The 27500-nt window shown below is 45.9% G+C and overlaps 1 protein-coding gene across 1 annotated transcript in view; it reads left to right on the forward strand.

Annotated features, from left to right (window-relative positions):
• LOC130387887 (ephrin type-B receptor 1-B) overlaps positions 1-15082 on the forward strand; it is a 96201-nt gene extending 81119 nt beyond the window's left edge. Inside the window, exons 12-16 of the mRNA XM_056597182.1 lie at positions 5644-5793; positions 8814-9007; positions 9709-9864; positions 10314-12148; positions 14235-15082. Coding sequence (XP_056453157.1) covers positions 5644-5793; positions 8814-9007; positions 9709-9864; positions 10314-10422 — 609 coding nt within the window. The 3' untranslated portion in view covers positions 10423-12148; positions 14235-15082. The remainder of the gene's footprint in view (positions 1-5643; positions 5794-8813; positions 9008-9708; positions 9865-10313; positions 12149-14234) is intronic.
• Positions 15083-27500: the final 12418 nt, after the last annotated feature.

Below are 27500 nucleotides of genomic sequence, written 5' to 3' on the forward strand. Positions count from 1 at the left end.
CACTCTCTCTCTCTCTGTCGTGGCACGGTGCCGACTAAGCTGTGAAGAAATACGACCGGCGCGGCAAAATGCGACAGGCGCCACAAAGACTGTTAAACGGTCTGATTACCACAATGCAGTCACTGGCATCACGCATCACGCATCTGCCCAAAGAAGAGCAGTGCATAATATTCACCACGTTCCTAATGAAGGATAACTAGACGTGGTGCTGATGCAACCGAGTTTACACTGAGATGAGATAGAGGAGCTGGCACTGGTTCCAGGCTACCATAGGAGGTGCTTTCAGAAGCTCACAGGGGAGTCAAGTAGAGTATAATGAATCAGTTGTAGTGTGTGTGGTGTTATTGACATTGACGTTGTATAGGGTGGTGGTTTTCTCCCTCTCTCCCTCTCTCTCTCTCTCTCTCTCTCTCTCTCTCTCTCTCTCTCTCTCTCTCTCTCTCTCTCTCTCTCTCTATACAAGCACTGCCCTGTTTCCCCTCTGCCCAGTACACATTCCGATTGGTGTCTATGGTAATAATGGATGACATAATCCCTCCCTCGTTTCATTTCGCTCTCGTTCTCTGCATGCATTCATCTCTTCTGTTTGCCTTCCTTCTCCCTTTCTTTTCGCTCCTTTCCTTGTTCCCTCCCCTCTCTCTGCATCCCCATTCCCCTTCCACCAGTGTTTCCTTCATCTATACGGGCAGATAGCCAAGGGGAGTTGGTTGCTTAGAATTTCATTAAATGGCTGTTGAAAGAGCACTCTGCCGGTCTAAGTAAATGTGGTCAAGACTATTTGAGTTTTGCATTGTTTGGAAATGGATTACCTTTGTTGGAACAGTGAGTGAGAGGGAGTGAAAGAGAGAGAGAGGGAGGGAGAGAGAGACAGAGAGAGTGAGGGGGGGGGGGGGGCGGGGGAAGAGAGGCTGGAGTTTATTTCAACATTCTGAACATCTTCTGATTTAAGAAAACATTAGCGAGGACAAATTTGACATGGGAAATAAAAGACGAATAGGAAGTAGATAAATGTGGGCTCTGGTCCCTCGACTTCCCCCTGCCTGGGACATTGCTGTCGTTGGGACTGATTGAACATCAATGGTGGGATGACAGGTTTACTTTTCTCCTCGTGGCCTTCGCTCCGCCGCGTGAGAACATGTCAACGTCAGCCTACGTGCAGGTGTTCAGCGCGACGCTGGATGTACTGTACACATCTGTACAAAGACATGACAGCCGCTTCATGTCTTCAGTGTATGTGAGACCCAGTTTGTTCACCTTTATATGGGGACATTGTTGTATGTTGTGTGTGTGCCGTGCACTATAATTATAATGACAATATTATATAATGCTTTGTCTCAAACATCTTAGGTGTGTGTCCTCTGGTCACGGATCAGCAGGGCACAGTGACGATAGCATGAAGAGCCATCACTCACACACACACACACACAAACTACTAAGGGGCGCACACACACACACATACACACATCACACATGTTGGCAGGTGATAACACAGAGCATACACTATCTGATGACCGCATGTTTATCCTTCAGCAAGGAGAGCTGTCAAACACACACACACACACACACACACACACACACACACACACACACACACACACACACACACACACACACACACACACACACACACACACACACACACTCTCTCTCTCTCTCTCTCTCTCTCTCTCTCTCTCTCTCTCTCTCTCTCTCTCTCTCTCTCTCTCTCTCTCTCTCTCTCTCTCTCTCTCTCTCTCTCTCTCTCTCTCTCTCTCTCTCTCTCTCTCTCTCTCTCTCTCTCTCTCTCTCTCTCTCTCACACACACTCTCACACACAGGCACAGCTGTCATTGTGACATGCACACTCTCTAAACGGTCTGACAGCCCTACCACATCCCATGGTGCAGTCCCATCTCACTGTTAGTACCTTCCAAAAGCAGTCACAACCTGCCACAGCTGGTCACAACGCAGGTGGACCAGTCCGACCCAGTCACAGGCCGTCACCGTCAACGTTGGCGGCAAAACAAATGAGAGTTGAGACTGTTGCGTCCTGACAACAAATCTAGGTTTCAATGTTGAACACCTCGCTGTAATAGGCCTTTTGATGCAAACACATTGGATATTGTGTTCTGCATCTCCCTTCTCCAAATAAATTTGAAAACTAAAATATGGAAATGGAAAGTTCCAAATGGCAACACTATTTAAGTACCCCTTAAAGACCTCTTTATAAAGTACTGATGCAAAAATGGTGTCACGGATTTGGTTATTAGTTGTGGAGACACTTTGAAATGACATGAAATGCCATTGTTTGCAAAGAGCAGTCAGCCAAGTTGCATAACACATTCATTTCCTTCAAGGTCCCGTAACTCCCCAATTCTGACTCGGGTTGACACGCTTGGCATTTATTAGTATGCGGATTTATAGTTGGCATATCAGGAAAAACAACGGGTGCTCGATATCTTCTCATTTACTTTGTTCCGACTCTTCATTTGCATATTATTACACAAATACACCTCGACACCCCTGTCCCACCGAAGGGAGTACGATGAAAGGTCAAAGCCCAGTGTACAACATTGACTATTTTACATGCTTCTTGATTGATTATGTATTTCTTTGCTTCAATATTTATTTCTAAATATCGGCGGAAGAATCATAGTTCACTTGAGCATTTACAATTTCCATTTGTTTTTCAATTCTGAAAAAAAAATAGTTTTACTTTAAAGCCGTAAACCTGGCATCTGTTTGATGTATTGTCGAACAATTGCCTCCCTTTTTGTTCAGTTTTTTGGTCAAATTCATTTCTGCCAACCGCGATACTCAGAGAAGTTGGTTAATGTAAAATGAAAATCCAAGCGAGCCGGACCAGTACATTTGAAATATGCGGACGACTTGTGTGTACGTGTATGTTTGTGTGTGTGTGTGTGTGTGCGTGTGCGTGTGTGTGCGCCGCGAGGCTAAGAGGGAACAGCTTGTTCCGTCTCAGTAGCCCTTTTACCAAGTGACAAATACTATTACTAAGAAGAGTTCCTGCGTGCTCCCGGGCGTCGCCAAGTGTCTGCTTCTTTTGTGTCTAATTCTCCTCGTCGCTCTCATTTCATAACCCTCCTCTCCCCCCACCCCCCTCCGTGTTGGTATTATCACTCTGTTTATTTCTCCTCCATGCTAAATAATAATACTAAGATAAAGGGAGAAAAAAAAGACGAAAAAAAACACATGCCTTTCCAGTATGTTTATTTTATTTCCTTGCCGTCTCGGTCTGCGTTCTCAAGCTGTTGGGTACTCCATGTTATTAAAGCGGGACTGGCAGAGCCATCCCAGAGGACCCCGCAGCAGTAATTATTGAGAGGTGCATTTCTTGTGTCTTTTCTTCTCCTGCCTCGCTGCCTCTGACTCACGCGCCCCCACGTCAATGTTATTACGCTGTAGCTCCCCGTCCATTCTTCTTCATTATCATCAGCGCCGTCGTCGAAGGCCGTGTGCACAAGCGTCTCCGTGATCCGTGGATCGCTGCCCTCTGTCTCCGCATTGAGGGACCTGAACACACATAAACACACACACACACTGTTGGTCAGCAAGATGTATTTGACGTGGCTTCATTGCCCACAGACAAAAGAGTGAGGGCAAACAGGTTTGTGTGTGTGTGTGTGTGTGTGTGTGTGTGTGTGTGTGTGTGTGTGTGTGTGTGTGTGTGTGTGTGTGTGTGTGTGTGTGTGTGTGTGTGTGTGTGGTTCAGATATGAAGCCAGGATATGAGAAAAGCATTGAAGTCACTGGGGCTTAGGCCGCGTTTATTTGACCATTGATCTCTCCCATCCTCCATTTCTATTTCTCTAGTTCTTTCTCACAAACACACACATCCACACAGGCACACACACACACATGCACACACTCAGATAGGACGCACAAAGATATGGACGCAAAAACTCACCGCAACATATACCATTCATCTAATAAAGATTGAGTACAAAGACTCACTCTCTGTAAAATGCACAGGTTTACACAAACATTTTAAACATAACTCCCTCACACATAATCCCTCACTCCCTCAACCGCTCTCTCTGTCTCTCTCTCTATGTCTCTCTCTCTATGTCTCTCTCTCTCTGACTCTCTCTCTCTGTCTCTCTCTCTATGTCTCTCTCTCTCTGACTCTCTCTCTCTGACTCTCTCTCTCTCTCTGTCTCTCTCTCTCTCTCTGTCTCTCTCTTTATGTCTCTCTCTCTCTCTGACTCTCTCTCTCTGACTCTCTCTTTATGTCTCTCTCTCTCTCTCTGACTCTCTCTCTCTGTCTCTCTCTTTATGTCTCTCTCTCTCTGACTCTCTCTCTGTCTCTCTCTTTATGTCTCTCTCTCTCTGACTCTCTCTCTCTGTCTCTCTCGCTCTCTGTCTTTCTCTCCATGTCTCTCCCTCTCACTCACAGACACACAGAGCTGCCAGGGAGGGAGCTGTGTGTGAACTCCCCAATAGGTCTTTATTTCTCTCCTACAGCGGCTCAGTGGTGAAGGTTTGGGTTGTTGGCATTGTTCAACTGGTGCGTTTAACTGGAATAGACTGGGTGCTATGGCTGTGCCCTCAAAAAGGGGCATCCTCAGTCCTCAATAAGAGTGTGTGTGTCTGTCTGTGTGTCACACTGCTGTTTGAAAAAAATAATGCAGTAGGAATGTATCCTCCATGACTTTCTGAGTTTTCCAGTTTATGAAAGTCTCCATATCAGTCACACACGTCCACACGCACACATAGACACACAGAAAAATGCACACATGCGTCGGCGGTTGTCAGCGTGTGCGTGTGTGTTTATGTGTGTGTGTGTTTGTGTGTGTGTGTGTGTGTGTGTGTGGAATCTTAAGCAAGCAGCTGTCAATTTCAATCAGCAGCACGCGTGTCGCCCCGGGCCCAGGTAGCCCAATTACTGGCAGACACGCTCGACATGCGGGGAAAAGCCAGAGCCCGGGCTGCTATCTCCCCTATATTCAAACAGGGGGGTTGCTGAGCGCACGCGCGCGCGCGTGTGTGTGTGTGTGTGTGTGTGTGTGTGTGTGTGTGTGTGTGTGTGTGTGTGTGTGTGTGTGTGTGTGTGTGTGTGTGTGTGTGTGTGTGTGTGTGTTGCACTGGTCGATGTGTGAAGGGCGAATGCTGTTGGGAGCTGCTGCTGAGGCCCGGGCCACAGCCTCTCCCTGCCAGAGGATCGATAGGCGCGGCAGATGGAGGGATGAATGACTGGGAAGGGGGAGACAGATAGGGGCACCGCGTCTGAGAGGGAGTGGGAGAGACGCTTGTTTTTTGGGGAAGACAGCAGATGTCTAATGATCAACGGAAAAAGGAACACGCAGGCAAACAAGGTCGTGCTTATAAATATCACCTTCTCTTCGCTCCGCGTCCCCTCCGTCTCCGGTTGGCCGTCCTTTCACTCTCCTTCACTAGCTCCTTCTCAAACAAAGTACAAATAAACAGTAGAACACAAACATTTCAAAAAGTACTGCCGTCCACCTGACCTGTTTAAATAATGTTTCTTTGGGTTTCTTATTGAACCCTGAAGTAATGTTAATAAAGAAAACTAAAGTATAAAGTGGTGTTGTCTGTCTCTCCATGTCCGTTGTCCCTCTCTCACCCTTATTAACCATCATTTCTCTGTCTCTCTGTCTCTCTGTTTCTCTGTCTCTCCCACGCAGGGAGGGAAGATCCCCGTGAGGTGGACGGCGCCGGAGGCCATCGCGTACAGGAAGTTCACCTCGGCCAGCGACGTGTGGAGCTACGGCATCGTCATGTGGGAAGTGATGTCGTTCGGCGAGCGCCCGTATTGGGACATGTCCAACCAGGATGTGAGTGTCAACCGAAAGAATACCTTCGAAAAAAAATAAATGATAATGAGTCCAATGTTATTGTCGCCAGGCCGGCTCTACGGCGCTATCTCTCAGAAACATCGGGAGTCCATTAAAGTCCATTAAAACACCAGGGGTAGAAGGAGTGGATGAACTCCTAGATACTGTAATGGAACTGCCAGTCCTCCACGGATGTGCTTCCATTATCTCCGTCCGCCACGGACAGATAGTTAAGCACAGCTCATGATAGTGGAAGTTACAATAAATCATAACTTTTTTCAAAAGAGAGGCTTTATCTCTTAAGCGCCATCGCCATGAAGATGCCCTTGATGGTGACTTTGAAAGTGAGACTGTTCTGTTGAAGCCTCATCCCCATCCCTGGCCAAGGCAGAGCAGAGTGTTGAATGATGGGGGAGAGCTTTTCCTTTGTTCCCCCTGTGTCCATTTGGACATGGTCCACAACACCAAATTCACAGACAGCAACCAAACCCTCACTAATGCACACCGTAAAAGCACACGCACGGACACACACACACAGACCGACACACACACCGACACAAACACATAAACAGACACCCACACACACAGCAGAAAATGATTGGACCCAGGCCCGTTCCATGAGGTCTCTCTCGGTGTTAGCGTTCGCCAGCCATCAGGCCTCAATGGACCCCCCCCCCCCCCCACCCGCGCTCCTGCAGGACGGTCCAACCCAGCAGATGTTGCCTCAGTGGGCCAGCAGCACACACAGCCTGATGGGATGGACCACTGGCACCCCTCGGCACGGCAGGCTGCTCACGTCCTGCACACAGGCAGCAGAAACCGACACACCCAGGGAGGCAGAGACACACACACACATACATACGCACACACATAGACACAGAAAAACACACATATAGACACGTGTGAATTAAACACACACGCATGCAGAGACATATACACACATACTATATGCACGCATAAATAACACAGGGCTGCACACACACACAAACACACAAACACAAACCAACTGGAACAAGAATGCACTCCCCAACGTACACATGCATGCAAACACAGACAAGACACACATACAGACAAAGGCACACACACGGAACTTCTCCGTGTGCTGCTATTTGTCAAATTTCTGCTGAATAGTCCTCATCTCAGTGTCGAGGTTAGCCACACTAAGCTGCCTCTAGTTCGAAACCTTTCGCATTTAAACTGCTCAACGCAGCTGCATACTGCTTATATGGATATGATCCATTTTAAAATGCAAGCCAAATCTATTAGGCTTAAATGGATCTCCGTGGCTCCTTCAAGTCCATATCTCTTTAAAAGTGCTGTACTCGGAGAGAGGTGGAGATAGAATAAGTGGGATGAACACGTTTCTACCCTGAGATAACGTTACTTATGGAGCACTTTAAAAATAGCCTCCATTCTGAGTGCAGTTGGCCGCCCACGCAGGCGTGCAGCTTATGTTAAGGTAAACCAAACAGCGCCTGGCCAACGTCAGGAGTATCCTCAGAGCCAGGAGTTCCTCCTCTTCCTGCTCCTCCGCCCCCACGCCGCGCAGCTCTCAATGAGGCCTGCGTGGAAGACGAAGAAGAAGGAGCAGAAGAGACAGCGTCGAGGCTGGGCCCCTAGCCAGGCGTTATCTGCACAAAACACGGCGAGACACGACCCTCACCGCTACCGTCCTGCTCCGAGGTTCCCTCGCCTAATCGGCGGCTGGCACGCTCCCCTCCAAGACATGTGTCAAGTGGTCATATTCCACCGTCTTAATTATATGCAACGGGCCCCTGCACTGCCCCACAACCGCCCCTCACACCACTTCCCCAGGCAGCTCTTGAGAGTGACACTGGCTCTGTCCCTGCCTCCCTCCCCCTTCTCTCTTCATCCCTCCCTCCCTCCCTCCTCTACACTGCCTCATCTCCTAGTCCCCTCTGCTCCTCTGCTACTGTCTCTCCAATTGACGCAAGATTGGCTGGAGTTAAGAGAGGAAGGGCACGTCAGGCTCAGAGCAAAGTGTCCTCAGTGTGTGTGTGTGTGTGTGTGTGTGTGTGTGTGTGTGTGTGTGTGTGTGTGTGTGTGTGTGTGTGTGTGTGTGTGTGTGTGTGTGTGTGTGTGATTACGTAAGCTTTCTATTGGGCGCAAGCCATGTGTGTGTGCGTTGTCTTGTGAGTGTGCTTTTGTTTTTGTGTGTGTGCTTGGGAACTTTGTGTGTGTGTGTGTGTGTGTGTGTGTGTGTGTGTGTGTGTGTGTGTGTGTGTGTGTGTGTGTGTGTGTGTGTGTGTGTGTGTGTGTGTGTGTGTGTGTGTGTGTGTGTGTGTGTGTGAACGAGAGAGAAAAGGCAGGCCGAGTTTAGCATGTCAAAGTAACAGAATAGGTGTCATCAATTACTGAGGCGCTGCTAAAAGCCCCCCATACAAATCTACCTGACTAACTAATTTAGGCTGCCTACAATGGGACCCACAGCTCCGGGTACAATAGATTGCATTACGTTTGGAAGCATCTCATGGCTCACGTCCAGTCTTTAAAGTGGCAATCGCAAAGATGTCTGTTTCGTTCTCTTTGGCGACCCCTTTGGCAATAAGCGGTAATTGTTCCCAGTGATACAACCGTGTCGCCAGCGAGATGCATTTCATACTATTGCAAATTCAAGGGCTTTCATCAGCGGGCTGAATGCTCAAACCTCATTGTGTTTCCTCATCCAGGATTATTGATTTAAGAGGCCGTAATTTGCATGGAAATCTTCGAGAATGCAACTTTTTAGTTATTCTTTAACTCTAACGTAATAATTTGGTTTAATTGAAATGTTAAAGAACATTTTCAGTGTTTACAACATACAAAAATAAAGAGGAAAGTAACAATACCTCAAGATGGTAAATTAGGTTAATTTAGGATAAACACCATACACAGATATTTATTGTATTCTGTGTAAAAAAAAATGGAAGAAAAAGCAACAACTAAAATAAATACATTTAAATGCTCAACTGCAGCATTTTTTCATGAATAACCTTTAGTGTTGCCCCCCCCCCCCCCAGGTGATCAACGCCATTGAGCAGGACTACCGCCTACCCCCGCCCATGGACTGCCCCAGTGCCCTGCACCAGCTGATGCTCGACTGCTGGCAGAAGGACCGCAACGCCCGTCCCCGCTTCACCGACATCGTCAGCACCCTGGACAAGATGATCCGCAACCCCGCCAGCCTCAAGGCCATGGCCAACATCCCTGCAGTGTGAGTTTTAAATACACATACACACGCACGTACACGCGCACGCGTACAAACAAAAAGCACAGATCGCTGAGGCTACGCAAACAGGCTCACACATATGCTCGGATAAAGACACACAATGTAATATTTGCGTGGAGAAATACACTACCCTTAAAAACAAGCACACTTTAACAGCACAAATATATCTAACTGAAAAATCAAAACATACACCAAAAACTACGCAGCTGGATTTACTATTTTCAATGTTGGGATTTGATGGACTGAAATGTGTACATGCAAGTAGTAGTTAATAGTTAGTAGTTCAAGTAATAGTTTTTGAAGTATTTTGTTTATTAGGCCTACTGTAAATGTTTCATTTAATTAATTTGATTCCAATCTGAACTTGAGTTTGAATTATTTGTTTAAACTACGTTTAAGATTTGTCCTAATTCTTTCAAAGTCTCACACAATGTGTGAAATCCTGTGTCGCACCCTTTTCGTGTCTTTGCCAAACTCAGATCGAAAAATAATTGCATCACAGCCACACCCTTCCTCCACTCATCCCTTTATTTCTCTCATCCTTATTGTTAATCTCTTTTTTCGTTCACCCTCCATCTCTCTCTCTCTCATTCCCCTTCTCTCTCTCTCTATGGGCTGGTGTCTCTCTCTTTCATTCCCCTCCTCTCTCTGTCTATGCGCTGGTGTCTCTCCTTCGCTCTCTCCAGGCCTTCCCAGCCACTGCTGGACCGCTCTATACCAGACTTCAACACGTTCAGCTCAGTGGAGGACTGGCTGGCTGCCATCAAGATGAGCCAGTACCGGGACAACTTCCTCAACTCAGGCTTCACCTCCTTGCAGCTGGTGGCGCAAATTACCTCCGAGTGAGTTCACTTCAAAGGGCCACTTTTCTTCTTTTTCCGAAAGTAATTTCCTGCTCCAATTCAACAAACAAACATGCAAACACTTTTTTTTAAATCCATCCCGTTTTGTGGAACGAAAGCTGCTTCTATACTTCAACTAAGTGCTAAGTACAGACAATATCTGAACCCTTTACATATAGTCACTATTTGCCTTCCTAAAATGCGGACGGTTATCTGAAAGCACAAAAAACTAGGTTCTTAGTCCATAAGTAAGTAAATGCTTTATAAATCCCCAAAGGGGATCTTTTGTCGCCACAACAGCAGAACGAGAGAAAAAGAATTGAAGAAAGGAATAATTTAATAAATGAATAAAGATGTAGATACAATTCAAACAAGGATAAATATAACCCTCTGTACGGTACCATTCCAATAACTCTTGGCCCTCCCTCTCTGTGTATCTCCTGCTGCAGGGACCTGCTGAGGATAGGCGTGACCCTGGCCGGCCACCAGAAGAAGATCCTCAGCAACATCCAGACCATGCGCGTTCAGATGAGCCAGTCGCCCACGCCGATGGCATGACTACATGCGGCGCTGTCCCGCGACGAGGGCAGCATTCGGAGGGCCAACGGTGGCCCCCGAATGACCCCCGAGCCGTCGGAACGCGCCAGGGTGGAAACTATTGTCTTAATCTAATCCCAACCACCGCCACCACCAACACCACCGCCACCACCACCACCACCACCACCACCACCACCACTACCACCAAGGAGACCAGGGTTCCTCATGAAGGCACGGGGGTACACTACACAGCGACGTGTCCCGCCTGCCCCCCAAATCCGAGTCCATCCACACCAAGGAAGTTCAGGGTCCAGACTTGGAAGTTGTCTTACTCTCTTTGAAGCCCCGCCCCCATCCTCCCTTACTCTCCTTTTCCTTTGCCAACCCCCCTCCCCCTCCCCCCCGGTCACTCAGAGAAAGACGGAACGATCACCTCGTGCTTAAAGACTGCCATTTTTGTTTCGTCACCACACACTTGCTCCTCCTGACTCCTCCTCCTCCTCTCTCGTCTTCGTTGAGGACAGCGACGCCTGGACCTCTCGCACCACATCACGCATCGTGTTTGAAATTATAAATACCGTCTTGCGTAATATCTTGCCTCATCTGGGACACGTTAGACTTTAGAAAGTGACAAGTGTGAGACATTTAGAGCGGGCATGGAGGAAAAGGAGGCAGGTGGTGATTCCTCATCATATCCTTGTCAGGTGACGCAGTGCTGCCTCTGTGATTGGAGGAGAACATGCCTTGAACTGGTCAGCGTCCAGTCAGCAGAGCTGATCCGTGAGGAAGGAAAAACAAACAAAAAAAGCAAATAACGATAGCGGCGACGAGTTAGTGAACAATACAGGGATATACAGCTGGGTACTATAACCACATACTTTAAGCATAATATTTTTCTTGTTAAAAAGGATTTGAAAGTTGTTTTGTCCTTTTTTTACTTATGTGTCTGTTTCATTGAATTTTGTTGTGTTGCGATCACTATATCAAGAATGTCTTTCCCGACCCCGCCTCCCTCGTTTATTTTTTTTTACGTCAACGCTACCTGTAGTGGTGGGAGGCCCGGGCAACGAAGGACCCTTCTTAACCAGGCCCCCCCACCCAGATTCAGATAATATACATATGTTTATCTCTTGCTAAATATAAATATATCTCTCTGGATTAAAGCCTTCATATTGAAGGTGACATGTATGAATATGTATGTAAAGAAGACTCTCTCTCGCTTGCATTTTTGGCAAAGACATGCTTAGTGACTGGGGGTTTTGGCGATAGACGAAAGACGGTGTGTAGATTCCTGTGGTGCACCACTTCCCTGCAGATGATGATATAATATAATAGACACTGTGTTATTTTGTCTCCCCACCCCTTTGATTCAAACGGGGTCATGAGGTGACATTCCAGGTGGGACTTTGAGCCTGGAACGAAACTGTATAAAGCATTGTGTACAAAGAACTCTTAATGTAGATCTATATGAAACTTGTCGTAGGGAGATACAAAGTAAATGGCAAAACTATCCATTGTTGGGAGATAATGTTTAATTGTGGGAGTGCCCATGCTGTCTATTGCTGGTGAGCACTTACTTGTACAGAAATGTTTTTTTTTTATTATTATTATTATTTGTTTGTTTCTTTATTTAGTTTTAGTTTTTTTGTCTTCTGTTGCAATCTGTTGTTGTTTGAAAAACGTACGCTCTTGGCACCATCCAGACAAGGGAAAGGATACTCCGCAATACGGCTGGACAAGATCCATGGTAAGCATCAGCCCACTTATGCTAGTCAAACACTCAACATCAAATTGCTCTGTATCCGGCGCATTTCACTTCCGCCAAGCTCCATGTTGACGCTCTCGTGGGTAAAGTGCTCGCATCCTGGCCCTGGCTAGATTGTGTGCTCAACGGTGTGAAATGGTAATCAAGATGTTTCAAAAATTGGAGTTGGGAGTTTTTTCTGTAGGCTCTTTCCCTTTTTTGAAGATGTTGAGAAGGAACATCTGGGCGGAGCTTTGCCAAGCGACACCTGGTGCCAGCCTGATAAACATCCACTTAAAGATTCCCCCGGCTTCCCTAGCACTCCTAGCACTCCTAGCCTGGTGCAGACTCCCCCAAATCCCTGATGCAGCACATTCTCTCTCTATACCTTTCCTATACAGTGCAGCCTTGTGGAGAAGCCCATAGTATGCACCCGTGCCTGGGGATCAACCATGTTTTATTCATATACAACGGCCTCCGGCTGGAACGGTTGGGTTAAGGACAGCTTTGGGTTTAGCGGGGTCGTTCAGTTGCTAGCAGGCTTCCTGATTCCGAATCGGTCCCTCCGGGGGATTGTTTGAGACGTGACATGGCAATATTTTGAAAACTGATACATATATTTTGGTCTGAAATGGTGGTTGAGGAATGGTGCACAAGGCTGATTTCACAATTTTATATGGCGGAATGGGTTTTGATTGCGCCGTGATTGGCAACACGCTGCGGCGGCGTCTGGACTGCATCTGGCAGAAAGGTTAGGACTGCCTCGTTGGCATCCACATTTATTTTGTCCAATTTAGCTGTTTGCCTTCTAATCGGGCTCCGGTTGATTCTGGGCTGGGACAGAAAAGAATTCGGCTGAGATTCAGCATGAAATTCAGAGAACATTGTCAATTCACTCTGCTTCCGAACCTGGCCGTAAGAACTGAGAAGGAAATAAGCATTAGGATAATGCGATGCCAGGTTATGCCGACATGGCAACCACACTAGCTACTGTCAAATGGCCCATAACATTTGCACATTTTACTTCTTTTAGCGATCCAAAAAGCATTGGCAACTATTTAAAGTCGGACACATGAATGACGACAGTGCTATCCACCTTGCTTCCAAAATTAGAAATTGATGGCAGGCCCATTAGCAGATTATTAAGTATACTCACCCACCATGCTCCAAGCTGCAAACTCCCCCTCCTCCTCTATCCACTCTCCTCTCTCCCCCACCACCTCCTCCTCCATCGACTGTCCTCCACTATCTCCCTGGCGGGCTCCTGCTTGCTGGCAGCCCTCCAGGTCATTTATCCTGGGTGTAACCAAGCTGTCTGGGGCCAGGTTCTGGGCTCTCTCCGGGGTCCGGTCTGAGTAATGTTTGGCTCCGTTCTCCAGCGAGCCCGGGCGAGGGGAGCAGTCACCTGCAGGGACCCATCTGATGGGCATCTGATCAGTCAGGAGGGGGTTGGGGACGGGGATAGGGGAGACTAATGGTGGGCCGACGCAGACACACGCTCAGACACGCTCAGACACACACAGGCACACACACACACACACACACACACACACACACACACACACACACACACACACACACACACACACACACACACACACACACACACACACACACACACACAGACGCAAGGCTACATACTGCACACAGCGAGGAGGAAATCGGTTTTATCACGAGATCGTCCGGGAGCTAATGGTAATGGTGAGGGAGAGCATGTGCAATGTCGTCTCTGAAAGGAGGTGGATCGATGGGTGGAGCGTCCATAGAAAAGGGATGTGAGAGAGATTAAGAAAAAACAATGCACACATTAGATGGAGTGAAGGAAACTGTTGTGCTGCTGCAAATGACAAAACAGCAACAGTGATTTTAATCGAGAAATAGTCCCAAAGGCACCCTTTATTCATGTTGTTAGTTGCACTGTTTCCCCTTGAATCGGTGAAAAGGATTTGCGTGAGATTTAATTCTTACTTTTAAATCACACACCAAAAAAAGATAGATAATTAATTTAAGTTGCGTTTAGGTCCACATCGGATGGGCCCAAATGATCCGAAAGTTAATTTATCCTGTGTCTCTTTTTGCTCTCTTTCAGGCTATGGATTCGAGCCACACACCCACACTCTCTCTCCCTCTCTCTCTCTCTCTCTTTCTCTCTTTCTCTCTCGCTCTTTCTCTAACACACACACACACACACACAGAGGCTACGCCGCCAGTCCCGGATGTAGACAGTCAAGCTGGAGGTGTTCTGGAAGCCATTTTGAGACGTTCAGATGAGCCATTTTCATCAAAGGCCTGATGGCCCCTCTCTGTGGTACACAACAGATGGAGAAACTGAATATTGAGTCACTGTTTGAATGTGTATGTGTGTGTGTGTGTGTGTGTATGTGTACTCTATGTCAGCGTGTGTGAGTGTGTTTGTGTGTCTGTGTGTGAGAGAGTGCGTGCACGCATATGCATATCGGTGCATGTGTATCCTTGTGCAAGGAAATGTTTGTGAGCGGGGAAGTATTTATGTGCACAGAAGTAGGCTATATTGTCTTACCTCCTTTTTCTGTCTTTATATAGCTACCACTTGTAAATTGTGACGAGTATGTGTCAACAGTTTGTAAGCTGTAACTTTCTGAGAACCATTGTACTAAAATGCACTCAATAAACGCCTTGGAAATCAAGTCAATCGTGACGTGGGTCTGTAATCACGTCAATAAGAATCGGCAGCGATTCTGCATTCATTTTGCCGTTCATTGTCATTGCAAGTGTGAGCAGGAGCGGATATTTTTTTGGGGGGGGTAAATCCTCGCCACCACAGCAGCTAAGTGTGCAGCCTGGAGTCTAATGTTGGGTTTTATAACGTCGGGGGAAATAAGCAGAGCTTGTCTTTGCCGTCGGCCCGACAGCCGTGTTAAAAGCCATCCGTCACAAACAAACAAGCCGTCACTTGGAGTACACGCGCGCTTCCCAATAAATGGCCCAGTCTTGCCAAGAAATAAGCAAAAAAATACAATATTTTGACAAACCAATGGAGACGATCCGCCTCGCTGCAAGCGCGCCAATGCCTGGCACGCGCTCGTGCACACAGAGTGCACACGCAGAGGACCACGCAGGTAGAGGAGAGTCTTCCATCTCGGCTGGGATGGACGTTTTAAAGCTGTTAGATGCTCTGGAAAATGTGTGTGTGTTCTACACGGTAATGATATGGTTAATGAGGTATGCAGAAGAGATGGGGGGGAAAATATCCAATTCCGAGCATTACTCCGTAACTGTTTAAGATTCTAAGAGATTGATAATGCATGCTGGCAGATTAGCATAGAGGTGGCTGAGCATGCAGAGCAAGACACAAAAATGAAATATGAAACATGACACATTATTCATTCATGTTTGTTTTTTCTTTCATATTTAATGTATTTATTTCTACATTTGTTTTTTTGCTCTTCAAGCTTTAAACGGATTAGTATATAAAAAAGACTGCTCTCCATTCTATTGGTGTTGGTTCATATAGTAGCCACTAGCTTAGCCGTTGGAACTTGATTAGCTTCCTTAATCAGAAGGATGGAAGAAGCACCCATCCACTCGCGTAAGGGGAAACATTCCTCAGTGCAGACACCTTACTGCACCCGAGACCCCACAAGGTCAGTAGAATGGCTTAATTGCATTTGTAGAGCTTGGCTAATAGTCAATTAAACAGCTGTAATGGCTAGTCATACAGCTAATGTTCTGCTCGCTAGCCGTTTCCCTGGCCTTTTGCTTTAATAGATATTTGCTACTTCCATTGGAGTAATTAGCGAAACAAGTTCAGAAATTGCGGCATGCCAAAAATAAATAAATGTGTGTTTGCTTGAGGCGTTAAAGTAGACGAAAGACGAACCGAAAGGGACCCTCCAACATTAAAAGACAACGAAGGAGAGTATAACAGTCTCTGATGGGGTGTACCTCATCTATAATACAGTGTTTACTGATGACCGGCGATAGTCAGCCTCCTTTATTTCACGTTAGAGTCACAGGAAGTTTAAAAAAGTGACTCCTCAGCAGCAAAAGGCTTTTTCCCCTCCTTAATCAATATTCCCCAAGCAATCACCTGCAAGAAAAGAGCCTGCCGTTCAGCAGGAACTCCTGCGGAGAGGCGTAGGGGTTGTGGGGTTGTGGGTTTGGGGGGGTTGGTGGGGGTATAGGGGGTTGGGGTGGAGAATAAGCAATACTTCCCGCAGTGCAGATCCGAGATGGGGAGAAGAGGAAAAACTTGAATCCACAAACGGCCGATGAAAGTGGAACATTGTGGACTTTTTTAGAGCAACTGCAAAAGAAAAGGGAGGATTATGTCAAAGCATTGGTCGGTTGAGGTGGAGCGCAGGGCCGTCCGGGGCGGCGGCGGCAGAAAGGCTCCAATGGGAGGCATGAGGGCACAATTCTATCATCTTTGTAGGGTTGCAAACAAGAGAGAAAACGAGAGAGAGGGAGAGAGAGAGAGAGAGAGAGAGAGAGAGAGAGAGAGAGAGAGAGAGAGGGAAAAATAGATGGAACTGCAATGTTTGAAAAACCACGGCGTACATAGCTAGGCGAGGGTTTAGTGTGCATCCATCCATCGCGTGTTCTACTTGGGAGATTGACCGAGGCCTAGAATCTAATCTTGAGGCTCACAGGCTGTGTAATGGTCCCAGTGAGCACTGTGCATATTTACCCAGATTTCAGGGAAGCTGGGAAGACTGATGATTCACAGGCGTCTGTTTTCGAAGGCCGAAGTTGAGTACGGTTCATAAGATCTATTCGTTTCAGATCATAGTCTGCGCAATTTCAACCCGTGCCCTTCTTTAAAAAAAGAACTCTGCCTTGATTAAGAGAGATGCAATCCCTAAATGTGCACTACACCGTTCTCACATGGCAGCCATGAGCAATGTAAGAATTGAAATATCCGAAAATGTGTCTTTTGCCGATTGATGTTTTCTTTTTTGTCTGCGCCTCAGTCCATTTGCTCTGGGAGGCCAGTCCAACCACCTCACAACAGTAATTTGAGTGCAGGCCTGTAGGCTATCATTTCTCCCTCCTCCATAAGCAGAGTAAGTGAAAATGCAGTGCACTCTGACTCATCCCATTTGGATGTCATGCTGTCTGGCGTAACAGTTATGTTGACCTTCAGCTGGTAGAATTCTTTTTTTTTTTTTTTTTTTTTGCTTGGCAGACATTTGTTTATTGCGTTGGTTGAAGTGGATGGCAGTCCCCCTTAATTTTTACAAAAGAGAAAGTAAACACAACATACGTCAGATAATGAACAATGTAAGCTAGTATAAAATATAAGAAATATATTAATACAACATCAATTATATTATTATATTATCATCAGTATTAGAATACTTTGATTGCCTAAACAATGAGACATGCAAGCATTTTTCTTGGTTAAGTTGCAGATATTGGTAACACTTAATAATAAGGTGCCATAATGAATAGCAAACTAGTCAATACAGAACCCTTTGTTAATATTTGTTAATTGTTACTAAAATATCTTTTTGGCACAAGTTCATCGTTTTTTTTCACTGACCACAGAGTGTCACTGGTTAGGGTTAAGGTTAGGGTTGTGTGTCAGGGTTAGGGCCGTGTTTTATGGTTAGGGTTAGGGCCGTGTGTTAGGGTTAGGGTTAGGGTCGTGTGTTAGGGTTGGGTTAGGCACTTTGAGTCTGCCTTGTGTATGAAAAGTGCTATATAAATACAGTTGCCTTGCCTTATGCATACAACTAATATTTAATTAATGATAAAAAAACTATTAACTTGTGCCAAATAGATATTTTTGTAATAATTAACAAATATTAACAAAGGGTTAGGTAATGACTAGTTTGCTATTTCTTATTGCACCTTATTATAAAGTGTTACCCAGATATTTAAACATCAGACAGTGACAAATTGCTTGACAACAGCAGTCAACAACCAACATGAATCAACCATCAGATAACTTACAAACAACAACGGACATACACTAAACGCTGAGAGTTAAAGTGTAAAACCAATCTATTCATCTATTATACAATCCAATATGCTAAATCCTTATACTGATTTATAATTAGTTTTGCGATAGCCCCTGCTGTATCGGCGTACCCTGGAAAAAACCAAACACTTTATTTAGAAAAGCTGACAGTCACCAGAATCACAAAGGATCTTTCTTAATGGCAGAAGACCTTTATCCTTTGTGTGTGGAGAGAAATACAACCAGCACCTGGGTCAAATGAGATTTTATGTCTCAGAGGAGTTCATCAAATTTAATTATAATACATATAATTACCAAAGGCAATCTTCTGTGTGGTAGGAATAATCATTTCAGTGGGATGTTGACACCTGGAGGGACAAGACATAATTTCCAGACAGCTCAGAGTGACATTAGAAAGAGAGCGAGCGAGCACTGGAACCAGAGAGAGAGACTGTTGTGTTCTCGGCATGGAAAATGAAAGTTACATCCCACAATAGCAGAGAGGGGTAAACCTAACCACTCTCAGACACCGTTAATGACATGCAGAAATTAAATGAATTGCAGGCGTGTTCAAGGACTGAATACATGGCAATTATCTTATTTTAAATTATTTTAATTTGCTTGATATGAATCTGGGTTACATCAATCACTTCGCGTTTAACATATATTCTAAATATACATTGTGTGGTAGACATTTACATTTACTCATGTAGCCTGGTATCTTTGCTTGCTATTTGCTTTTCATGTCTTGGTAGAGCTACTTTACTTTTTGGGGAGAAGGTTGAGCATCTTGTAATATCTATCCATTAAACATGAAAGACACATATCAGACTGCTTCCTTCACTCCCGTCTGTTGATACTTAAGTTACTTTGAAGCCAACGGTTTACGTATCAAAATACATTTGTAAACCAGAATGAATTGATCATCATCTATCGATTCAGAAGTCAAACTACTTCTGTGTGATAAGCATGGTAGTGGAAGAAAACATACTGCTGCGGGCTAAAGTGAAGGGCCCCAGGCCCCACAGCGCCGAGGGCCAGATATGAAGTGAATGTTCGACATTCATCAGTGCCTAAACATATATTAGTATCAGTTTAAGTGTTACACATTCATGTTCAAGAGCTGCTAGACTCTGTTGCTAGTGCAAGGCTTTTAAAACGCAGCTGTGGTAAGAATCAATTCACATGAAGACGGATGATATGGTCACATATTAGTATGTTTGGAACAACTAGTTTAGTTCAGTTTTTCATGCCTTTCATACCGGGTTAGGTGATTGCAAAATTATTTTTCAACATGGCCACATTTAGAATTCGTAATCAGGTATTAGGTCACAGATGATGTGAAATATTACAATGGTTACAGCAGTTGGGAGGTTATAAACTGACATCTGTCTCGTTAAGGTCAGCAAACGTTAAATATGCATTAGGATACTCAAAAATGGATCCGTAAGAATTTACCCAAAATACTCTGAGACATTATGATGGATTTTGTATGTATAATTACAATTTCTAGGAGTTGTTGACCGTGGATGTCCAAATGTGGTCTCAAGCATTTGAGTGGTGTACTTTGAGAGAAATAGTATGGATGGTCCCTGAACCACATAGCCTTGCTCGGTTCGTTCTCAAGGTGCAAAGGGTTATATGGAGGGACGCCACACCCCCCACACGCACTTCCAGCAAGGGCCCCCCCGCCGGGCCTAATCCCCACACAGAGCCCCACTCTTGGCTCCGCCCGCCTTCGATCGCTGCGAAAATCAATGAAATATTTTCCCACCAAAATGAAGAAAGAGGAACAGCGGCTGAGATCCGCGAGTCAAGGTCCGCCTAATTAGGGAGTTCACACAAAAGGGCGTCTGGCTCCCTGCTCCCTTTTCAGCCCTGGAACAAACAACAAGAAGAAGAAAAAAGAACTGAAAGTCATGTGTGCGGCAGAATAAATAATGGAAAGTCTATTATGAAGGTCATAAGGCTCCCACTCTCTCTGTTTGCAACAGGGAACCTTGGCTTTTCCAGCACACATTTTATTCAATTTTTTGTCTTTGTCGTCATTCACCTATTAGTCGCCAGAATGCTAAAAGCCCCCTTTTAACCTCTTCTGTGGTTCCCAGCTCCGGATGTATGACGTGAAGAGACAAATACACTACAGTGACTGAGTCATGGTATCTTAGCCTCAGAAATCAAACTGTACTTTCCCTGGTGTGTCTTTCCACCAATTCATGGTATTGTGGCCTCTTTAAAGTTCCAGACGTTCCTGCCACTGCCTTGATGATCTTGTGGGTCTTTTCCAATGACTTTGACCCCTAGCTGGTCATCCTATGCATAGAGAGCGAGAGGCCAATGAAAGACGACACTGATCTCGCCTTAATGAGGGCAAGGCTCATACTGCTGACAGAGGAAATATCGTATAAATACCTGTATCCTGATTGATTAATGCAGAAAAAACGTACATGAATTATTTAAAATCGAATTTCAAAGAGGTGTTCACAGAGTCAAGGCCCAAGCAAAGCCTGTCAGTTATTTGATAGATCTTTTGGAGCAGATTTCCGTAATGCAGGGAAGCTAAATATTGGTCAGGGATAGAGACCTAGCTCTTTGTACTGCCTGAGGTATTTGCAGATCCTCACAGGATTCGAGGGCTCCGGTCCGTGGATAATAGTATTCATGACTCCGTGAAAAAGTGGGATGCGCAGAATGTTGATACTTTATATGACGCTGTAAACCGAGAGCTAGAGAACTCTTACCGGTGACGACGGCGGCACACTTGACTTTACGACTCACCCGTGTGGGTGCTTTGGGTGAGGTGAAGATAAACCCCTGATAGTCCCTGGTTCTGATTTCTGATTGGCTGTGTCAAGAGTTGCAGTTAAAACACCCAATAAAGGCACATCTGTAGCCACATAAATCTTGGCTTAAATGTTAAAACTCTCCTCATCAAAAAGCCCCACTTACAAGTACTTGTATTCTGCAATTATAGCTGAAAAAAAGACGTGAGGGAATTATGGTCTAACAAGTATTTTCACTTAAAAAATGTTAAAATTAGCTTGCACATTTTTCATTTTGCAATACATAAATCATGCGTTGTTCAAAGTGTTAGTGCTAAATTTGTATCCTGCACCTCGATCTAACAACCATCCTGGATGGTGCACTGGATACTCTTGAAGCATCTTGTTTGAAGGACCGATCAGCGTTGGCTGGATGTCGCAGGTGGCATGAGCATATCTGGGGTTGAGAGGTAAAGACTGTGGAGAGAGGTGGGTTGAGACTTTGGAGTGAGGTGGATTGCTGGTAAACGTCTCTCCGGTTTCAACTTGCAGGAACACTTGAACCCTTCAACCGTTCATTTCACAGATGTATCTCTCTGATCAATACGCTGAAGAGCCGGCTCTTTTAGGATCACAGGAAAATGTCTGGCATGATCCCGAGGTGCTGCTGCTAGGTGTGCATGTGGATTTTGTACACAATGTGTGTGTGTTTATGTGTGTGTACTTATGTTAGTGCATATCTGTTTTGTGGCATGTGTCCATTGCCGGGCATGTGCATATGTCTGAGCCCTGTGTTGAAAGTAAGTGTGTTTGTGTGTCTATGTATGTGTTTGTGTGTGTGTGTGTGTGTGTGTGTGTGTGTGTGTGTGTGTGTGTGTGTGTGTGTGTGTGTGTGTGTGTGTGTGTGTGTGTGTGTGTGTGTGTGTGTCTGAGTGTTAGTCTGTGTGTGTGTGTGTGTGTATGTGTGTGTGTGTGTGTGTGTTTGTGTGTGTGTCTGTCTATTAGTGTGTGTATGAATTTACAATGTATACACCATTGACCCACTGCGTTGGTATGTATAAATCACTGTTGCATGGCAGTATCAGTGTGCGTGTGTGTGTGCGCCAGCTCCCCTGATGGGCGTGTGTGTGGTTAAGCCGTAACTCAAGAGGCTGGACGGAGCACCGGCTAAGTGGCTCTCAGGGGACCGTCGATCGGTTGTTAAAGACACTGGAAAGAGACACAACAGTCGCACCAACACACTTCCCGCCTGTAACCTCCAGATAGGCTTACGCACGCACACACGCACGCACGCACGCACGCACACACTCACATACACACTCACTCTCATATGCTCACAGACTCACACACCCCCACACACAAACACACACGCAGTCTAGTTGGCGGGTGTAATTGCTAGAGACAGTGTCCATGGCTGTAGAGACAATTCCAATGGGAAAAAAACAATAAATAAATAATTGCACAAATGGGTAAAAATCAATTAGCTCATTTAGCTTCCAAGACATGTACAATATGTTATTTTCCTTCATGGAATCTCTTGAAGACTTCACAATTAAGCAGACAGCTCATGACAATTTAATGTGGCTTCAAATGAGCTCCATTTCTCTCACTGGCCATTAATATAGATCCCCCCCCCCCCCCCCCCCCCCAACCCCACTAAAACCCACCATGCAGTCAGCGCCTCCATTACTTTGAGGGTAAGCGTTGTTCTAAACTCTAAACCACAGATGCCCCTTTAAACACACACACACACACACACACACACACACACACACACACACACACACACACACACACACACACACACACACACACACACACATGCGCAAACACGCACACACACACACACACACAAACACACACCCACCCACACTCACATGATTACAATTCAACATGACTTTGATATGGCACAAGCTTAGCACAAGCAGCTTCAATCTTCTTCTTGTCCCCCTCCTCTCGACTCCTCGTCTCCTCCTTACGTGTCCTAACCCTCTGTCTATGGGGATACACAACTAAACACACACATACACAGCAGTCCCATGTTGGGTATCGTCCTACTGATGAAAGAAGCACAGGAACGCCGAATGATAACCGGGTCCCGTGGGACGGCCCCAACACCTCCATCCCTCCAACTATCCCTCCACTTCTCCTTCTGCCAGTCGAGCCCTCCTTTCTGTTGCTCCCTCTGGTGACCATCCCCAACACCACCACCACCACCACCACCACCACCACCATTATCATCCTCCTCCTCCTCCTAGGCTGCAGAGAGAGGGAGTAGATAGAGAGGGATATTGAGAGAGAGGCAGAGTGAGAGAGAGATGCAGCGCCTGTCAGTTGGGGCCCCCAGGCTTTTTTCTCCCTCGCTTGGAATGTAAGATGGTGTCATAAAGAGACCCCCCCACACACACACACACACACACACACACACACCCACAGACACACACACAAACACACTCAATCATCTTTATATTGGCAACCACCTCCTCTGTCCTCCGTCTTATCACTAATTGAGGCTCTTTGAGAATACAGAGTATAACTCCTTACGGGCAGGCTGGCAACATGTTACATGACACAACGTGACGTTTTCAACAGGCTTTTAAGCCAGTGTTAGTTGTTTAGTTTCATCAAATTGTAGAAAAGGAAAATACCTTGAAGGCAGTTGTATTTATATGTATTTTTGGGTTATTTAAACAAACAATAACCGATTTTTCCGTTTCAGCCTAGAAATGGTGCAATGGCAGTGCAACGATTAAGCCCTCCCATAATCCTTGCTGTACTGTGCTATTGTCACTCAGAATCTGTCCAGTGTGTCTCTTGGCTGAAGCTGCTGTGCCTGTGTGCCACTGATGACCCTTGACCCATAAGCCCACCTTATTGCTAACACCTGCCAGTCACCCGGGCGGTGGCCTCCATAGAGAGAGAGAGAGAGGGGAATAAAGAGACTCTGACAGTCGAGAGGTGAACGTGATATGCCCTCCACCCCTTACCCCGGCTCTGGCTCCTTAAGCTCCGTCCCTCTATTCCCTTAGACCCCCCTCTTGGTCTTGGTGATCATAACTCAAGGCCCAACCTTTGGCCCCCCTGTTTATTACATTGCAAAGAAGTGAGCTTTATACACAGAGCCCATAGGATGGTGATTGTGTGTGTGTGTGTGTGTGTGTGTGTGTGTGTGTGTGTGTGTGTGTGTGTGTGTGTGTGTGTGCGCGTGTGTGTGTGTGTGTGTGTGTGTGTGTGTGTGTGTGTGTGTGTGTGTGTGTGTGTGTGTGTGTGTGTGTGTGTGTGTGTGTGTGTGTGTGTGTGTGTGTGTGTGTGTGCGTGCGTGTGTGTGATGCATTTTCAGTAGAAAGGGAATCCTTACTGCTGTTTGTGAGTTGGCCTGTCCACAGTGACAGCCCACTCACCCAGAGCACACCTTTGGGGTGTCCTGCGAGCGACTCTCCCCCTACATGATGGTCGGTTTATGCAGCGGCATGTACACAGAGTTAATATTGGCTCCCCTCTCTCTTTGAGCAGCGTAATGATTTACTCTGCATATTTGACCAGTGTCTCCTCTCTCCTCCCTCGACGTCAAAGAAGTCATATAGCCGTTTGAGGTTATGACGCCATGCGATCCCCGGGAGTCTGGGGTATGAATACGAGGGCAGCTCTACATCGCATAAAATTGAAACCAGAGGCTCCGCAAGTCTGATCCGCAACTAATAAAATATTATTGGCCCTCGGTAACAGTCCGACTGTGCAACTTTAATCTCACGGATCTAAGGAGCTCTCTCTCGTATTACAAGCAAGGCTCGGTCAAAACAGGACGTTTTGGTTCTAGATTAACCCCGACAGTGTCTTCTGTGGCCCGAGCTGGCCCTTATCTTTGTGTGGTTCTGCATCATTGAAAAGCATTAGCGGCAGTTATTTTCAATGTTTGTTTGTCTGCGTGTGGAACAGTAGGTACTCTCTCTCTTGGCTCTCTGTCTCACTCCCGCTCCCGCTCGCTTCCTCTCTGGCGGCGCTACACGTCTGTGCTCCATTAGAATAGTTATTCATTCTACTCACAGTCCATCTCCCGGTACAATCTGTTGTCTGTGGGGAGGATATTTACGAAAATGAGCCCCCCAGAAGCAGCCGCACAATGCCGATAATAATAATAGAAATCTAGTTTTCTTTTTGATGCATGAACGCCTTTTAGATTTAATGGCCATATGCTGGAGGTGCTGTTGTGTAGCTGATGCCATTGTTGCTGATTGTTTTCTTCGTTTTCTTAGTAAACCCGCTGAGTGCTGGACAACGCACGCACCCAAAACTATACCCATGACAAGTGAGGTGGGGAAGATGTTTAAATCAATGGCATGGTGAGCTTGTATGTTTTGTTTTTGTTCGGGTTTGTTTGCCCTGCAGGTGTGCAGACACATAGGTGTCTGGTGTGTTGCCTTGGTAGGAATACATATGTGTCTATAATATTTTTAAAATACTTCAGTCAGGTGTAACAAATGTTTTCCCTCAAGAGCACCAGAGAATTGCTGCTTGCACGACACCAATTTGCTCTCGGCTCCCCTCGTCACTTGTCAAATTTTGAAAGTATCCAAAGAACGCGGAGACTGCAGGCGAGTCCGACTCCGTGACAAAAGAGGTTTGGTGTGTCGAAAAAATATAAAAGGAGCTTTGCACATTGTGCAACTGTTCGTACGGCATTCCACAGCAGCACTGTAGCGCTGTTCATGAGCACCTGAAGGGAGAAAGCACACAGGCACTATTCTTGGCAAGATGGACCGCCAGAAAAGTCTATTCATGTCTAATAAATGAGCAACCAATTATTATGGGCAGGGGGAGCTTTTTGTCGGATTCTATCCTTGTTTAACATTGAATTAGCTGCTAAATAACAGCTCGTTACTAAATCTGCATCGCTCATCGACAACTTCGTTAAATCTGTCCTTCTTATTTTGTCCACTGTGTGTGTGTCGTGTGTCCTGTGTTTGTTTGTGTGTGTGTCTGACTATAGAGCTGCTCTTAATTGTGTATGCTGAGGGTCCCTCTATCAGACATGAGATTAGCTGCCTCCCTTTGGGGTCAGACACTTCAAGGAGGACCCCCTGGCTATCTCCAGCCCCCCCCCATTCACAGTCTGTAAGGGGGCTTCACTCGCCATTTCCCTGAGACCAAACACACCACACAGAGACAGGGAGTTGTTTGAGAAAAAGATAAGCTGAAATCAGTATCTTAAAGCAGTCCAAATGTGTGTGTGACACCATGTGTGTGTGTGTGTGTGTGTGTGTGTGTGTGTGTGTGTGTGTGTGTGTGTGTGTGTGTGTGTGTGTGTGTGTGTGTGTGTGTGTGTGTGTGTGTGTGTGTGTGTGTGTGTGTGTGTCTGCAGGCTTATGATATGGGGGTATACAGTGTTTGTTTATGTGTGTGGATATCATCGGTATATGACTTGACAATGTGTTGGCTTTTACCTGCTAATGCCTAATTGTGTCTTTAGCCGAAACGGGACAGCCCTTGACCTATTGGTCAAAGATTGTTGGTAAAGGCCAACTGACAGCAAAACCTATTATAAAACCGTGGACTTATTGTTGTGATATTGTGCTGGTGTGTGTGTGTGTGTGTGTGTGGGTTTGTGCGTTTGTGTGTGTGTGTGTGTGTGTGTGTGTGTGTGTGTGTGTGTGTGTGTGTGTGTGTGTGTGTGTGTGTGTGTGTGTGTGTGTGTGTGTGTGTGTGTGCAGTGTACCTGTATGCCTTTGTGTGTGCATAGGAAGAGTTTATTCTTGTGTTAGTAAGTGATTGTAACTTTCTGAGCGTGTGTTTAATTTATATGTGTGTGGGTGTGCATGTGTGACTGAGTGTTGGTGTGTGAGTTTGTTTATGGAGTTTGTGTGTGTGTGTGTGTGTGTGTGTGTGTCTGTCTTTGTGTGTTTGTATGTGTGTGTGTGTGTGTGTGTGTGTGTGTGTGTGTGTGTGTGTGTGTGTGTGTGTGTGTGTGTGTGTGTGTGTGTGTGTGTGTGTGTGTGTGTGTAATGAGGGTATCTGGGTTTAATATAAGCATCTGTGTGTTATGTGTTTGTGATGTGTGTTTACGTGTGTGATAACGTGTTTGTAATGTTTGTGCGTGTGTTTGCGTGTGTGTGTGTGTGTGTGTGTGTGTGTGTGTGTGTGTGTGTGTGTGTGTGTGTGTGTGTGTGTGTGTGTTTGTGTGTGTGTGTGTGTGTGTGTGTGTGTGTGTGTGTGTGTGTGTGTGTGAGATAGAGAATATCATCAGGCATCCTGACCACAACCATGAATTGATTCAAATGAATGAAGGTTCTCCGTTTGGCCACCTGGATCCATACATTTGTATACTGTATATCATATGAGAGCAGCCATTGCTAAACACACTAAAGAAAAATAAATGCTGATGAGAACTGCTCAGAGGTGGAACTCACATCACCATGCGAGCAAGCATCCATAATCATCCATAACCACACACACACACACACACACACACACACACACACACACACACACACACACACACACACACACACACACACACACACACACACACACACACACACACACACACACACACAAAGGCAAATCCCTGGACCATATGCCTATACGTTACTAAGCTTTGTGTGCCTTGCTCTGTATGTTGCCCTGTAAGCTCCTTTCAAAGGCTGCAATGCAG

Source organism: Gadus chalcogrammus, chromosome 8 (assembly GCF_026213295.1).
Source record: "Gadus chalcogrammus isolate NIFS_2021 chromosome 8, NIFS_Gcha_1.0, whole genome shotgun sequence".
Lineage (NCBI taxonomy): Eukaryota > Metazoa > Chordata > Actinopteri > Gadiformes > Gadidae > Gadus > Gadus chalcogrammus.